Source organism: Myxocyprinus asiaticus, chromosome 42 (assembly GCF_019703515.2).
Source record: "Myxocyprinus asiaticus isolate MX2 ecotype Aquarium Trade chromosome 42, UBuf_Myxa_2, whole genome shotgun sequence".
Lineage (NCBI taxonomy): Eukaryota > Metazoa > Chordata > Actinopteri > Cypriniformes > Catostomidae > Myxocyprinus > Myxocyprinus asiaticus.
In genome coordinates, this window is record NC_059385.1 from 2918178 (window position 1) to 2931301 (window position 13124).

General features: G+C 38.1%; 2 protein-coding genes across 2 annotated transcripts in view; one reads left to right on the forward strand and one right to left on the reverse strand.

Moving 5' to 3' along the window:
• Window positions 1-13124, reverse strand: part of LOC127432608 (tricarboxylate transport protein B, mitochondrial) — a 20621-nt gene continuing 7497 nt past the window's right edge. Inside the window, exons 3-9 of the mRNA XM_051683907.1 lie at window positions 12861-12960; window positions 9467-9605; window positions 8885-8969; window positions 3806-3910; window positions 2181-2296; window positions 2013-2086; window positions 1-1919 (exon numbers count right to left, since the gene is read on the reverse strand). Coding sequence (XP_051539867.1) covers window positions 1805-1919; window positions 2013-2086; window positions 2181-2296; window positions 3806-3910; window positions 8885-8969; window positions 9467-9605; window positions 12861-12960 — 734 coding nt within the window. The 3' untranslated portion in view covers window positions 1-1804. The remainder of the gene's footprint in view (window positions 1920-2012; window positions 2087-2180; window positions 2297-3805; window positions 3911-8884; window positions 8970-9466; window positions 9606-12860; window positions 12961-13124) is intronic.
• The window catches only part of LOC127432615 (voltage-dependent anion-selective channel protein 2-like), a 25168-nt gene continuing 24886 nt past the window's right edge, over window positions 12843-13124 (forward strand). The window contains exon 1 of the mRNA XM_051683923.1: window positions 12843-12989. The gene's annotated coding sequence lies outside the window, so the exon portion shown is untranslated. The remainder of the gene's footprint in view (window positions 12990-13124) is intronic.

Here is a 13124-nt window from a genome sequence, read left to right on the forward strand (position 1 = left end):
TTTGTCCAATCAGTATAATTTATTCTAAATGAGAACATCAACTGAAGGCACATTGTTTCCTTGAACATTAGAATTGTTCACAGATTTTAATTTTTCGTTAGCACGGCAATTAATGCATATTTTAGGTCACACATTTGGAATGCTCTTGGATTTCTTTTACACAAACACAAAATAAAATCCTGTTAATTTCCGATGTTGTTTCCTGCAACAACATGGATCAGTGATACCATTCTGTTTACAAAAGCAGATAAACAATATATCAGATTTGGCAGCAACATGATGAGAAAAAAAACCCTCAATTACATCAGTGAAGAACTACAGGCACAAATGTTCTTATTGAGAATCAAGCGTGTAAACTGAATTCTCCCAAATCACACATGATGAGAAGGCAAAACATGTTATATAAACAGTCATACTCTGAATATGGTACTTTTAACCTAGTCACTCTAGTTCTCTGGTCTGGTGTGAAACACAATCATTTTAATTTACAAAAGTGAACATTCACTTTTTTCAAATGCCATTTGTTACGTCTCAGTCTGCAGTGTTACTCTAGAAAATTGTGTCCACTTGACCTCAAAGCTTTAGTGTGATCTTAACAGTATCAGATCTATTTTTAGTCTATACAGATTTTTGAGAAGATTTGAGGTAGGAAAGCACAACCAATGGAATGTAAAAATAACCAAACTGATACATATTTAAGGCATGTGCTGATATATGATCAGCATTTAAGAGTCTGTTAAATAATACATCATCATCACAAACTACATTCAAATAATGTTAAATAAGAAAACATTATTTCTACTGTAATCTGGCTCTTTGGTGACGCTAAATACTGTTCAGTTTTTTTAAAGGTTTGAGTGTTTTTGCACAGCATGTTTTGTGCTATTTATTTCAGATATTGAGGTGTAGTTAAATCTGTCCTGATTTAAGATTTACGCATTTCAATTTTCAAATACAATTCCATCAAATTGAATTGCGTAATCTTTAACGAAATTAAATTAATATGTTTTACTAGTTGAATTTGGTTCAAGATTGCGCACTTTAATTTGATGGAATTTTGTTATGAAATTGAAATGCATAAATCTTACAAATAGGGGTTATTGTAAGTAATTTATGGCCATGATCATGTAAACAGGAAGAAAACAAATAGGATGTATATTAATATAGGCACTTAAAATAATCACGAAACCTGAATTACCAAATCTATAATGCAAAAGTGCATGTAAAATATGTACCACTATAGGGTATAAAACACATGTGTATCTTAAAATTAAAAGCTATGGTGATTTTTTTATTTGTTTGAGTAAGGTTAAATTTAATTTAACCTTTTCATTCAAAAGATCTTTTCTAAGATGCACAGGATTCTCTGTCTTAAGTTTTATGGTGTTCAAATTAGGCCCTTCGTAAAACAAAAATAAAATAAAATTAGAATGTATGTAATGTACGCTGGTAAATTGCACTTAAGAAAACATAAAAGTGTTAAAACTAGAATACTAACAAAAGTCAACCTTTATATGTTTCAATACAACATTTTCCTATTTTAAAAATATCTATTATTATAATTGGATTTAGGGTTAAAATACGATTTATCTTTAGTCTAATTTTCAAGTATTTAGCATCTTTCTCACATTAGTTGGGGAAATCTTGATTATACTATGGAAATTAAGTACATTCCAGTGACTTGGTTACTTGTCATCATCTGTACGCAGGTATTTTGGCCCCCGTGTAAATGTTCCCACATCAGTATGATGTCACAACGGCCTGACTCCGCCCATCACCATATTTGCTCAGTATCACAGCTCCATTAGTCAGTCTTCCACACTTTGTTAAGAACTTTCACCACTTCCTCATAGATGATGAACACTATTGCCACGTCCAAACACACGCGACCTAACCTGGGAATGGTGCCTTTGTAGAATCTAGTGCACAAAGAGACATTAAAGTCAGTACATATCTGGAATATTCATAAATATCTTGACCATATACTTTCTATTAGTATCATATTGACTTACGCTGCTGGTCCCTCGTATTTCATGATCTTGATGGCACAGTCAACAGTGCTCTTATATTTGTGAGCCTCCAACCCCTGTGAATACCATTATAACTTACATGTCTAACAATATTAAATGGCATTAAGCAATCATGTCTACGCTTTCACAGTGTTGTATTTTATTACACACCTGCATTCTAGTTTTGATCACATCAAGTGGTGTATTTCCAAACACACTCGCAGCTCCAGCAATTGCTCCGAACGTTCCAGTTATGAAGGGGTTAATAGTCTTATTGGGGTTGTCACCTGGTTTTTGAGTATAAACAGTAATAATTATCAACCACAGTGTTTGATTCATACAGTTCCATTAATAATTACACTTGATCATATTTATATTTAATTAGTAGAGGTCGACTGAAAGTGGATTTTCCCGATACCTTCAATCGATGAAAGGGATAGTTCACCCAAAAATGAAAATTCTCACATCATTTACTCACCCTCATGTCATCCCAGATGTGTATGACTTTCTTTCTTCTGCAGAACACAAATGAAGATTTTTAGAAGAATATCTCAGCTCTGTTGGTCCATAATGCGAGTGAATGGTGATCAGACCTTTGTAGCTCCAAAAATCACATAAAGGAAACACAGAAGTATAATCCATAAGACTCCAGTGTTTAAATCCATGTGTGGGTGAGAAACAAATCAATATTTAAGTACTTTCTTTACTCTAAATCTCCACTTCTACATCTGAAAGTCAAATGATGCCTGTTTAGTTTCACTTTCAAATCTGAAAGTGAAAGTTAAAGTGGAGATTTAGGGTAAAAAAAAGGACTTAAATATTGTTCTGTTTCTCACCCACACCTATCATATCACTTCTGAAGACATGGATTTAAACACTGGAGCCGTATGGATTACTTTTATGTTTCCTTTATGTGATTTCTGGAGATACAAAGGCCTGATCACCATTCATTTGCATTGCATGGACCAACAGAGCTGAGATATTCTTCTAAAAATCTTTGTTTGTGTTCAGCAGAAGATAGAAAGTCATACACATCTGGCATGGCAAGAGGGTGAGTAAATGATGAAAGAATTTTCATTTTTGGATGAACTCTCTCTTTAACCTGCCGATAGTTTTTTTTAAACTATTTTTAGAATGTCAAAAAAACAAACAAAATAAAATGTCTTTTATTATTAAGAAGGGCACAGCATAGAGGCTACAAGAGTCCAAAATGAACAAAATATGCAGTTTATTGTGCAACCAAAATACCAATAATAAGTGGAAAAACAAATGAAGATTTGGTGCATAATGTGGGACTTTAAACTATAAACAAGCCTGGAATATTTCGGGACTCTTATTTTGAAATGACGGAATGCTCTACATTTAAGTATTTACCAAATTAATCTTTTTATAGCTTTATATATATATATATATAGATGGATAGACTGTATACAGTATGTGTGTAATAAATAGATACAAATATGAATGTTGTCAATATTGAAAGATCTAAATTTAGCAAATCCCCACCAGGTGTCAGTGATTATTTTTATTTCATCTCTAGAGGCCACTGTTATACTGTAGAACTATTGCCGTTCTAACGCTAGATTCCTCCAGCGCCCAGCCACAGAGCAACATGGGGAAGTTCGGGAAAAAAAAAAAAAAAAAAACTATCTGCAACTATCGGCATAGATTTTTTGCAGATAACGATAGTTCCAAAAAGCAACTATCGGCATCTATTAATCGGTAGAATCGATATATCGGTCTACCTCTATTAATTAGACTATCATAATTAGTGACAGTGGCTTCATTTTACACACCTTTGTACCAGTTTCTCAAAGCAGTCATTACATAGAATCGTATGGCCTGGTTTGAGCCCTGCTTCAGCACTGTCGCTGTCAAGCCCTGATATGTTCCTTTGAGTCCTGAAAGAATACAATTGAAAGAAAGGGGAAGAAGACAGCTTCATGATTTATGAGACTTATAAACTACTAGACTAACACGATCTTAAGAATATTAATGGATGCATGACTATTAATATGGATTTGTAGTGAAATGAGCTTCCTATGGTTAAAATAATGGATTAGATCAGAGGGTGATTGGAGTATGACGGTCACATGGGTTGTTGGCAATCAAGCTCCTGTGACATGGTATGATCAATGAATTTACACATGGTCTGTAAACCTTTGAATTACAATGGCTCAATAACACACAAACACAAAATGCATTGCATATTCTGTTTCTAAAGATTCATAATGTTCAAATTAGGCCCATAAAACTTATATGATCACATTTGTTTGCAAAACTGCATTAGAACGTATGTGATGGAGAAGTAAGTATATCCATTGCTGGTAAATTGCACTGATGAGAAATACCATTGTAGAAAGCAGAGAGAACACTTCTTTGACTCCAAATAATAGTCTATTAATATATGCTTGAGTGAAACCCGTCTCCATAAAGAGTTTGTTTTTCAGGGAAAAATAATTACTATTAAAAAATCCATTCTTAAAATTGTCAGGGCCTGGGTAGCTCAGCGAGTATTGACGCTGACTACCACACCTGGAGTCACAAGTTCAAATCCAGGGTGTGCTGAGTGACTCCGGTTAGGCTTCCTAAGCAACCACTTGGTCCTGTTGCTAGGGTGGGTAGAGTCACATTGGGGTAACCTCCTCGTGGTCGCTATAATGTGGTTCTTGCTCTCGGTGGGGCGCACGGTGGGTTGTGTGTGGATGCCGCGGAGAATAGCGTGAAGCCTCCACACGCACTAAGTTTCCGTGGTAACGCGCTCAACAAGCCACGTGATAAGATGCGCGGATTGACGGTCTCAGACGCGGAGGCAACTGAGATTCGTTCTCCACCACCCGGATTGAGGCAATTGAGGCGGATTGAGAAAAGGGGAGAAAATAAAAATAATAATAAATAAAAAAAATGTAATTAAATTTAAAAAAATCTTAAAATTGTCCTTTGAGGGGACGCCATGCAGGGAGCAGACATGTGCGCAATGAGCTCTTGCGCACTTTGCTAAATTTTTGATTGTTTTTATGTGATAACCTGGTGAAATTCGATACAGTCAGTTACACATTTGCTCTTTGACGTAAAATATGGCAAAGAAGTCAAAGTCCTCAGGCTCTGGAGACATTAAAAGACACTTATGTGCTCAGGATGAAAGCCCCGTCAGGCCTACAGACCGGGGACTCGATTTGATTGGTGCGACGAGAGAGGAGATCCAGCGTCAACTGTCCAACATCTCGGTGATGCTGTCGAGGATTCTTGCTGACTTGGAGGATCTTGCTGTTATATGTCGATCGATTATGGCGATGGAAACAAAATTCTCTGAGTTAGTCACAAGCGTGACAGATGATGAGAGACGAATCGATTGTCTTGAGTCATCGGAGAGGGAATTACCTGCTAATCCACCCGTGACCAAAGTTGATTTGGAATGTGTTCTTGGAAAAATTTAAGATCTTGAGAATAGAAATCGCAGGAATAACGTCCGAATTGTTGGAATTCCTGAGCATGATAAGGGCAGAGATATGGTGAAATTCTTGGATGAACTCTTCCCGAGCCTGCTCGACATAACGGGCCACGGGCTGGAAATCGAGCGAGCTCACAGAGTTCCGGCGGGTAGATCTGCTGAGGGAACCAGGCCCCGATCGATTTTGGTCAAATTTCTGAGATCATCCGATAAAGATCTTGTGTTGCGCCAGGCGAGGAACAAGGGAAGGCTTTCTTGGAGGAATCACAGTATTTTCTTGTTCCCGGACTTTGCAAATTCGACAAGAGAGAAATGTGAGTGATTCAAGGAGTGTAAGAAACTCTTGCATCAAAGAAATATCGTTTTTGCACTGATGTTTCCGGCCAGACTGAGAATAGAGACGAAGGACGGTCGCAAAGTATTCACGTGTCCGAAACAAGCACTGTCTTTTATACAACCTATGAGTGAGTAAACCATTGGGGTTTTTCTCATGTAAGTGGATCGACTCGTTGTTCATTGACTCTACTGTTGGAGGAAGTTGGGCGTCATTTTTGTTTCTTTTTGCGTTGACTCCGCCTGGCGGCTGGAGTCTGTTTGGTGGAATAACACTTTTCCTTAAAGACTCTTTTGCATTGACGGAAGATCGCTTCTGCACTGAAGTTCCCGGCCAGATTGAGATTAGACACTATGGATGACCACAAAATGATTACATGCCCACACAAAGGATGCCTTTTTTACAGTTGGCGGTCTGAGTAAGTCATGGTGTATTCTTTTCATGTGCTCTCTGAGTAAACTTGACTCTTGATCACCAGAGGAACCGGGATTCCTGTTTAGCTGCTGTTTATGATGGTTCCGCCTAGCGGCTAGAGTTTGCTTTGTGGAGTAACACTGCTTTGGGACAGTTTTGTGGATGAACCTGCAAGTTCTTTGTTCTCATGCCTCCTGTTGGCTGGGGTTTGATTTGCGGAGTTTTTCTGCGGGACATTGGAATGATTACGTCATCTGCTGCATTCATAAGCAACCGGTTCACCGTTCATCTGTTTGACTGTTCGAGGACACTGAACGGTTTATAGCGGCTGGAATTTTGTTCTGTGGAAGAACACATCTTTGAGTCAGTTCTGTGAATGAATCTATACATTACGTGTGTTTATGATGCCTATCGGTAGAGGTTTGTTTTACAAAGTATTTTCTGTTATGTAATTTTGCCTTACAAATTTGTGAGGCACGAGCATATGGTTGAACCCAAAATGATGTATTGATAAGTCCCCCTTCTGCTGGTCAGAGTGGATAGTCAGGGGGGTTGCTGCACTCAGTGATCTATATGAGAACGGAGTGTTGATATCCTTTGATAATTTGTCTCAACATTTTGGGATTCCCAGATCTCAGTTTTTTAGGTATTTACAGTTGCGCCACCTGCTCTGTACTATTTTTGGGAGTAGCGTACACCCCCCTAGAGTGGCAGATACTTTGGGAGAGGTGCTTGCTGCTTTCGGTAAAGGACATGAGGCATCAGTGTATTACACTTTGCTAATTCAGAGTTGGGGGATTGAGCTTTAACTTCTATTAAGAGATTATGGGAGAAAGATTTTAATTTGGTGTTGGAGGATGGGTGTGGGCTGGGATTTAAAAAACATCAAGTCTGCATCTAGAGATGTAAGGGTGCGCCTTATACAATTTAAGATTTTGCATTGATTTTATTGGACCCCCTCTAGAATGTATAGGCTTGGTCTTAAAGACACACCCACCTGCTGGAGATGCCAATCGGAAGACGGGGGACACATCCCATGTTTTTTGGGGATGTGTTAGGATACAAGAATTTTGGTTGAAAGTACAGAGGTTCGTATGTGAAGTGGTCAACACACGGTTTTCGTTTTGCCCCAGATTGTGTGTTTTGGGGGACGGAGCGGTCCTGCATGTGGGTGATAAATATGTGGAGAGTTGGGTCCTGACAGGTGCTATGATTAGCAGGCGGTTAATTCTCAAGGGATGGAAGTCGTCTGATGCGCCCTCGTTTCGTGAGTGGTGCGTTGAGCTCGGTAGGGTGTCGGCGTTTGAGGAAATGGTGTACAGAAGTCTGGATAACATGGATATTTTCATTAGGAAGTGGGGCAGTTATCTGGCCTTTTTGGAGGGTTCTCGGGGAGGGTAAGTGGAGAGGGATTTGGAGAGGGGTTAATTTTTTTTTTATTTCTATGTCTAAATATTTCCTGTTTTATTGTCTATTTGTGTGTCTTTGTCAGTTGACTTCCGATCACTAGAGTGCTTCTTTGTGTCAGGTGGGGTGGAGGATTATTGCTCGGGGAGGTAAAAAAAAAAAGTTTTGATTTCATGTGGTTTGAGGTTGTATTTTCTATTATGTCTGTGTGATTTGCTGCATGAATCAATAAAAATGTGTTATTAAAAAAAAAAAAAAAAAAAAACATTGAATTTTCAGGGAGGATGCAAAAAGAGACAGTAACTGTTCTGAATGAGAACATGCAAGTCAGAATATGTGTTTTTCACCCAAACTGACTGTAAGCATTACAATAAAAGAGTAAGTGATTATGTGTTTTTCACCCAGATTAACTGATTGTCAGCTTTACAATGAATGATCACATTCGTTTAGTGGAAATGTGTTTTTCACGCAAATATCTGATTGTAAGCATTACAATAAACAAGTGAGAATGCCACTTACACCCAAATAAACGTATTGTTAGCATTACAATAAAAAAATAATAAAAAAAGTAAAACAAATTGTCCTTTATTTTAAAATTAAAATATGTAAATCTTGATCAAGTTCTCTAGATCAGGGGTTTTTGATGCCTAGGACCCCCAAATATGATGATCCCGTTGCTAGGGACCCTCGTTCCTAAAATATATTTTAAAAACATTTATGCATTTTTTTTTAAATACTCTACAAATATTTATTTTGAATACATTTTATAGTATTTTTTCCTTACCATTTTATTTTCACTATTAAATTCAAATGCATTTGCATTGTGCTTTTCAAATAAAATTTATTCTAAAGCAGCTTTACTAAGAATATGGACTTGCAATCCCCCATTGAGCTAGCTAAAGGTGACAGCTAAAGGTTCAAGAAATATTTTAATTTTTTTATCACAAACATATATGCAGATTATTATTTTTTTTTATTTCCTACAGTTAAAAACAAGGTCTGTCAATAGAATAAAATAATCATGATTAATCTCATGATTTCCTACCAGTCTTTAGAAAGCAGAACAAAACAGTAATAATGTCAAATTCAGTAACATCAAACTTTGTTTAATTCTGGAAATTTTCCACTGACCCCCTACCACCGCACTGAAAACCCCTGCCTTAGATAAACTGTTTCTGTTAATATCTCTTTTCTGATATTACTATTGTAAGTGTGATTGTTCTCCAGGAGGTGGCGATGCCGTCAAGCTCATTCACTCCTCAAATGTACCTTGTGTTCTGACTATTTCTCTCACGCCGTGGAAAAAGCCTCTGTACTTTGGGTTTGATGAGGTCTGATCGTGGATAAACTTCACCTAAAATTGAAGGTAAAACAGACTTAAAGTTTATAAAACACAAATTTATAAAAGTATAAAACTAAACAAATAATATCAATTAAAAAATAAATTACTTAGTTATATTTCTGTCATATTTCACAGATATGTATGCATTTTTATCAGTGTACTTTCAGAAACAGACGCTCTTTGTCTGCTTAACCTAATATGTCATCACATCATGTTCTTGCAAGAACTGTGGTTTGAAAGCCAGACTAACTACTACCCATGATTGGTAAAGAACAACTAAAATGCAATAGTACTTCACATTTGTCTTGGTGTGAAATGCTGCATCTAGACTCCAGTCATCAAAGCGATGTAACTAATCTAGAACACTTTCATTATAATCAACATTTTAGTTCAGGAGCATTTTAGTTTTGTTGCGTCACATTGTTTGCTTTCAGTGTAGACGGACGAGTCCCAAAGCACTAGGCCTTTAACTATCAATGCATGATTTAAAAAGCATTTTCAGTTCATACCTTTACAGTCTCCATTGGACACACCACAACAACAGCCTCCGCCACTCCTGCACCCAGACCACAGATTAACCCCCGTGTGCTGTCCAGTTTACCAGACTCATCCCTCATCTTATTACTGAGGAACTCAAACATGCCAAACCTGTGGGCGAAGCGAACACAGCAGAAAAATAAAAAGAATGTGTCGATAAATATAGATTGTACTCTAATCAGAAGTAAGATTATAGGTACTGTATGTTCATAAGGACACAAGATATTAAATTAGATTTAAAGCTGAAATGTGTCATTTCTGCACCACCGAACAAATCCCATTTGTTTGTTTTTTTCATAGGGGAACTGAATTTATTGATAATTTATTAACCTTTAAAGACAGACCTACTGAGGGGGCCTGGGTAGCTCAGCGAGTATTGACGCTGACTACCACCCCTGAGTCGCGAGTTCGAATCCAGGGCGTGCTGAGTGACTCCAGCCAGGTCTCCTAAGCAACCAAATTGGCCCGGTTGCTAGGAGGGTAGAGTCACATGGGGTAACCTCCTCGTGGTTCTCGCGCTCAATGGGGCGCATGGTAATTTGTGCGTGGATCGCGGAGAGTAGCATGAGCCTCCACATGCTGTGAGTCTCCGCGGTGTCATGCACAACGAGCCACATGATAAGATGCGCGGATTGACGGTCTCAGAAGCGGAGGAAACTGAGACTTGTCCTCTGCCACCCGGAGTGAGGTGAGTAACCACGCAACCACGAGGACCTACTTAGTAGTGGAAATCGGGCATTCCAAATTGGGGAAAAAAAAGGGATTAAAAAGAAAAAAGACAGACCTAACGTAAGCTCCGAGGTTGTTAATCAATGGTATACACTTCTGTTGAAGCCATCAGTCTACGTTATTTCAACTTATTTAACAGAAGAATTGCTGGTGAAGAACTACACTACCCACGATCTTGAAGGGAAACGGTCCACTAATCAGAAAATCACGACAAGCAAAGTGAGCCAAAAGAGCTCTGCAGCGACCGCCCACTGTCAGACTACTATTTACTTATTTTTTATTTTTTAAATTTTCTCCCCAATTTGGATTGCCCAATTCCCAATGCGCTCTAAGTCCTCGTGGTGGCGTAGTGACTCAATCCGGGTGGCGGGGAACGAAATCTCAGTTGCCTCCACATCTGAGACCATCAATCCGCGCATCTTATCACGTGGCTTATCGCGTTTGGAGGCTTCACGCTATTCTCCGCGGCATCCATGCACAACTCACCACACGCCCCACCGAGAGCGAACCACATTGTAGTGAACACGAGGAGGTTACCCCATGTGACTCTACCCTCCCTAGCAACCGGGCCAATTTGGTTGCTTAGGAGACCTGGCTGGAGTCACTCCGCAAACCCTGGATTCGAACTCGCGACTCCAGGGGTGGTAGTCAATACTCGCTGAGCTACCCAGGCCCCAAACTACTATACATTTGTATATATCTGATTATTTTGCAATGAAGTTGAAATATAATGCTTTATGCTTATAATCAACAACATTAAAACAACAGTTTTATATTTTTCCATTCGATTACGTCATTCGCAATGCTTTATGGGATTGTAGTTCATTCCCTTATTAAAGACGTTAAGTACATAGTCTTGTATCTTTGTCTTTTTGTCTGATTTTCCAAAACTTTTTTCGTTCAAATCGAAGTTTGTAATGTTGTGATTCACCTCAGAGCTGGGCCCCGTTCTTCATATGTTGATTAGAGAGTTATCTGGATTTCACTGTAGACGATTTGAACCGATCCTAATCCTGATAATACATTTAGTGTAATTATAATTGTATTTATATTATAATTATTTAAATTAATAAAATAATAATATTGCAGATAATATTAGGTACAGACCATTTTGCTCATTTAGAGGTACTGCTTTAGTCGTGAGGGAGTAATCTACTTCATCATTTTTCCATAAAGTCTTTTTTTCAAAAAAAGTGTTCATGCATAAACTTTAGGGTTTTCTGCCTGCACTGACCTCAGTTCTTAACGCCCTCTACAGCTCAACAGATGCAAAGAACTTAATGAAAGAGCCATGTCTGCATTTGAGCCATTAGAAAAGTGTACACGATAGCCCTCTTACATAATTAAAAATCGTTCATGATTTTTGTTGTTTTCCGGCCATGTAAGAACTCAGGCTTTTAAAGAGAGCTTTTAAGCCCTCGTGCATTTGTAACGTTCATGTAGGTAAGGACCTTGAAATAATAATACAATTGCAAATCAAAAGTACAGTAAGTGCAATTGTAATTTAATTTATTCACAACTCTTCAGCCTTTTCTCTTTATTTTGCCCGCCTTGGCTGCGTTTCCTTTTTTTAAGACTTTCTGTTTGGCCGGATTTAACAATGTTACGGCTCTCTATTAATTAATTAATACAGAAAGATCTTGTAGTATAAATCTAACTACTTTATAGGTCTATATATGTTTATGTTTATGTATATATTTATAATGTTGTATACATACAAATAACAAATCGCTTATATAAGTGTACAGTATATCAAGAAATAAATACTTATAATGATTTATATCATATTATAATTTTTACTCAAGTTTATGACGTCATTACACTGGACCGTCGCCAACCAATCACTGCATTGCTGATCTTTGTTTCGAGTATCAATACATGTGCCTGTTGGGATATGGGGGCGTGTTTGTGTGTCTGTTTGTGGGAGAGGGAGAGCGGTAAGGCTCGCCACCTGGGCTGTCATTATCATTAACACCTGTCTCTCGTTATAGTGATGGCGGAGGGAGACCTGAAAAGGCCGACAAGGGCATCAGTCGGGAGAAAGAGGAAGCAGAGAGAGAGTCGGCTGTGTGTGTGTGTGTGAGACTATGAATGTTAATGTGAACTCTCATTTGACTTGCTTGTGTGCCTATTTGGCCACAAAGAACCCTTTTTGTTTAAGTTTTGTCTGACGCTAAAGGAGTAATAAAAATACTCCCGTTGACTGTTCCGCTGCCTCCTGACTCCTCCAATTGCCCTGAAACTACGAACTCCTGTTACAGTGCCCTTTTCAGTAAACACAGGAACGTGCAATTATCTCAGGCAAAAAAAAAAAAAAAGTGGACAGGCACTGTTGTGCTGTAACGACTTACATTTGGGTCTATTTCTTACAAAAATATATCGTATGACTTCAGAAGACTTGGAATATAGTACACAAGTCATATGGAGTACTTTTATGGTCTGTCTATGTTGTTTGTTTTTTGTTTTTGTCCTTTTTGGTACTTTTGGTTCTGTTCCAAAGGAGAAAGTTAGTCATGCGCTTTTGGATAGCCATGAGGGTGAGTAAATCATGACAGAATGTTTTTTTTTTTGTGTGTGTGAACTACCACTTTAAATGTATTTTGATGTAATGGTTCCAGAGGGCATGAGAATGCTTACCTCACGGCAGCTTTTGGAATAGATCCATAGAGCAGAGAGCTCAGACCCCTGTACAGACCCTTCACACCATGACCGTGCACTGTCTGCTTCACACAGTCAACTGTGCAAGAGGACAGAACCACACAGAAGGTTATGATTTCAACATTATTATGCATTTTGTAATCTACAGTGGCCCCCAAAAATATCTGGACACTTATGTCAAACTTAAAAATGTTGTTGCATTGGATTACAAAATCTCAAATTAAGAGTCGTCTGCACTTACAG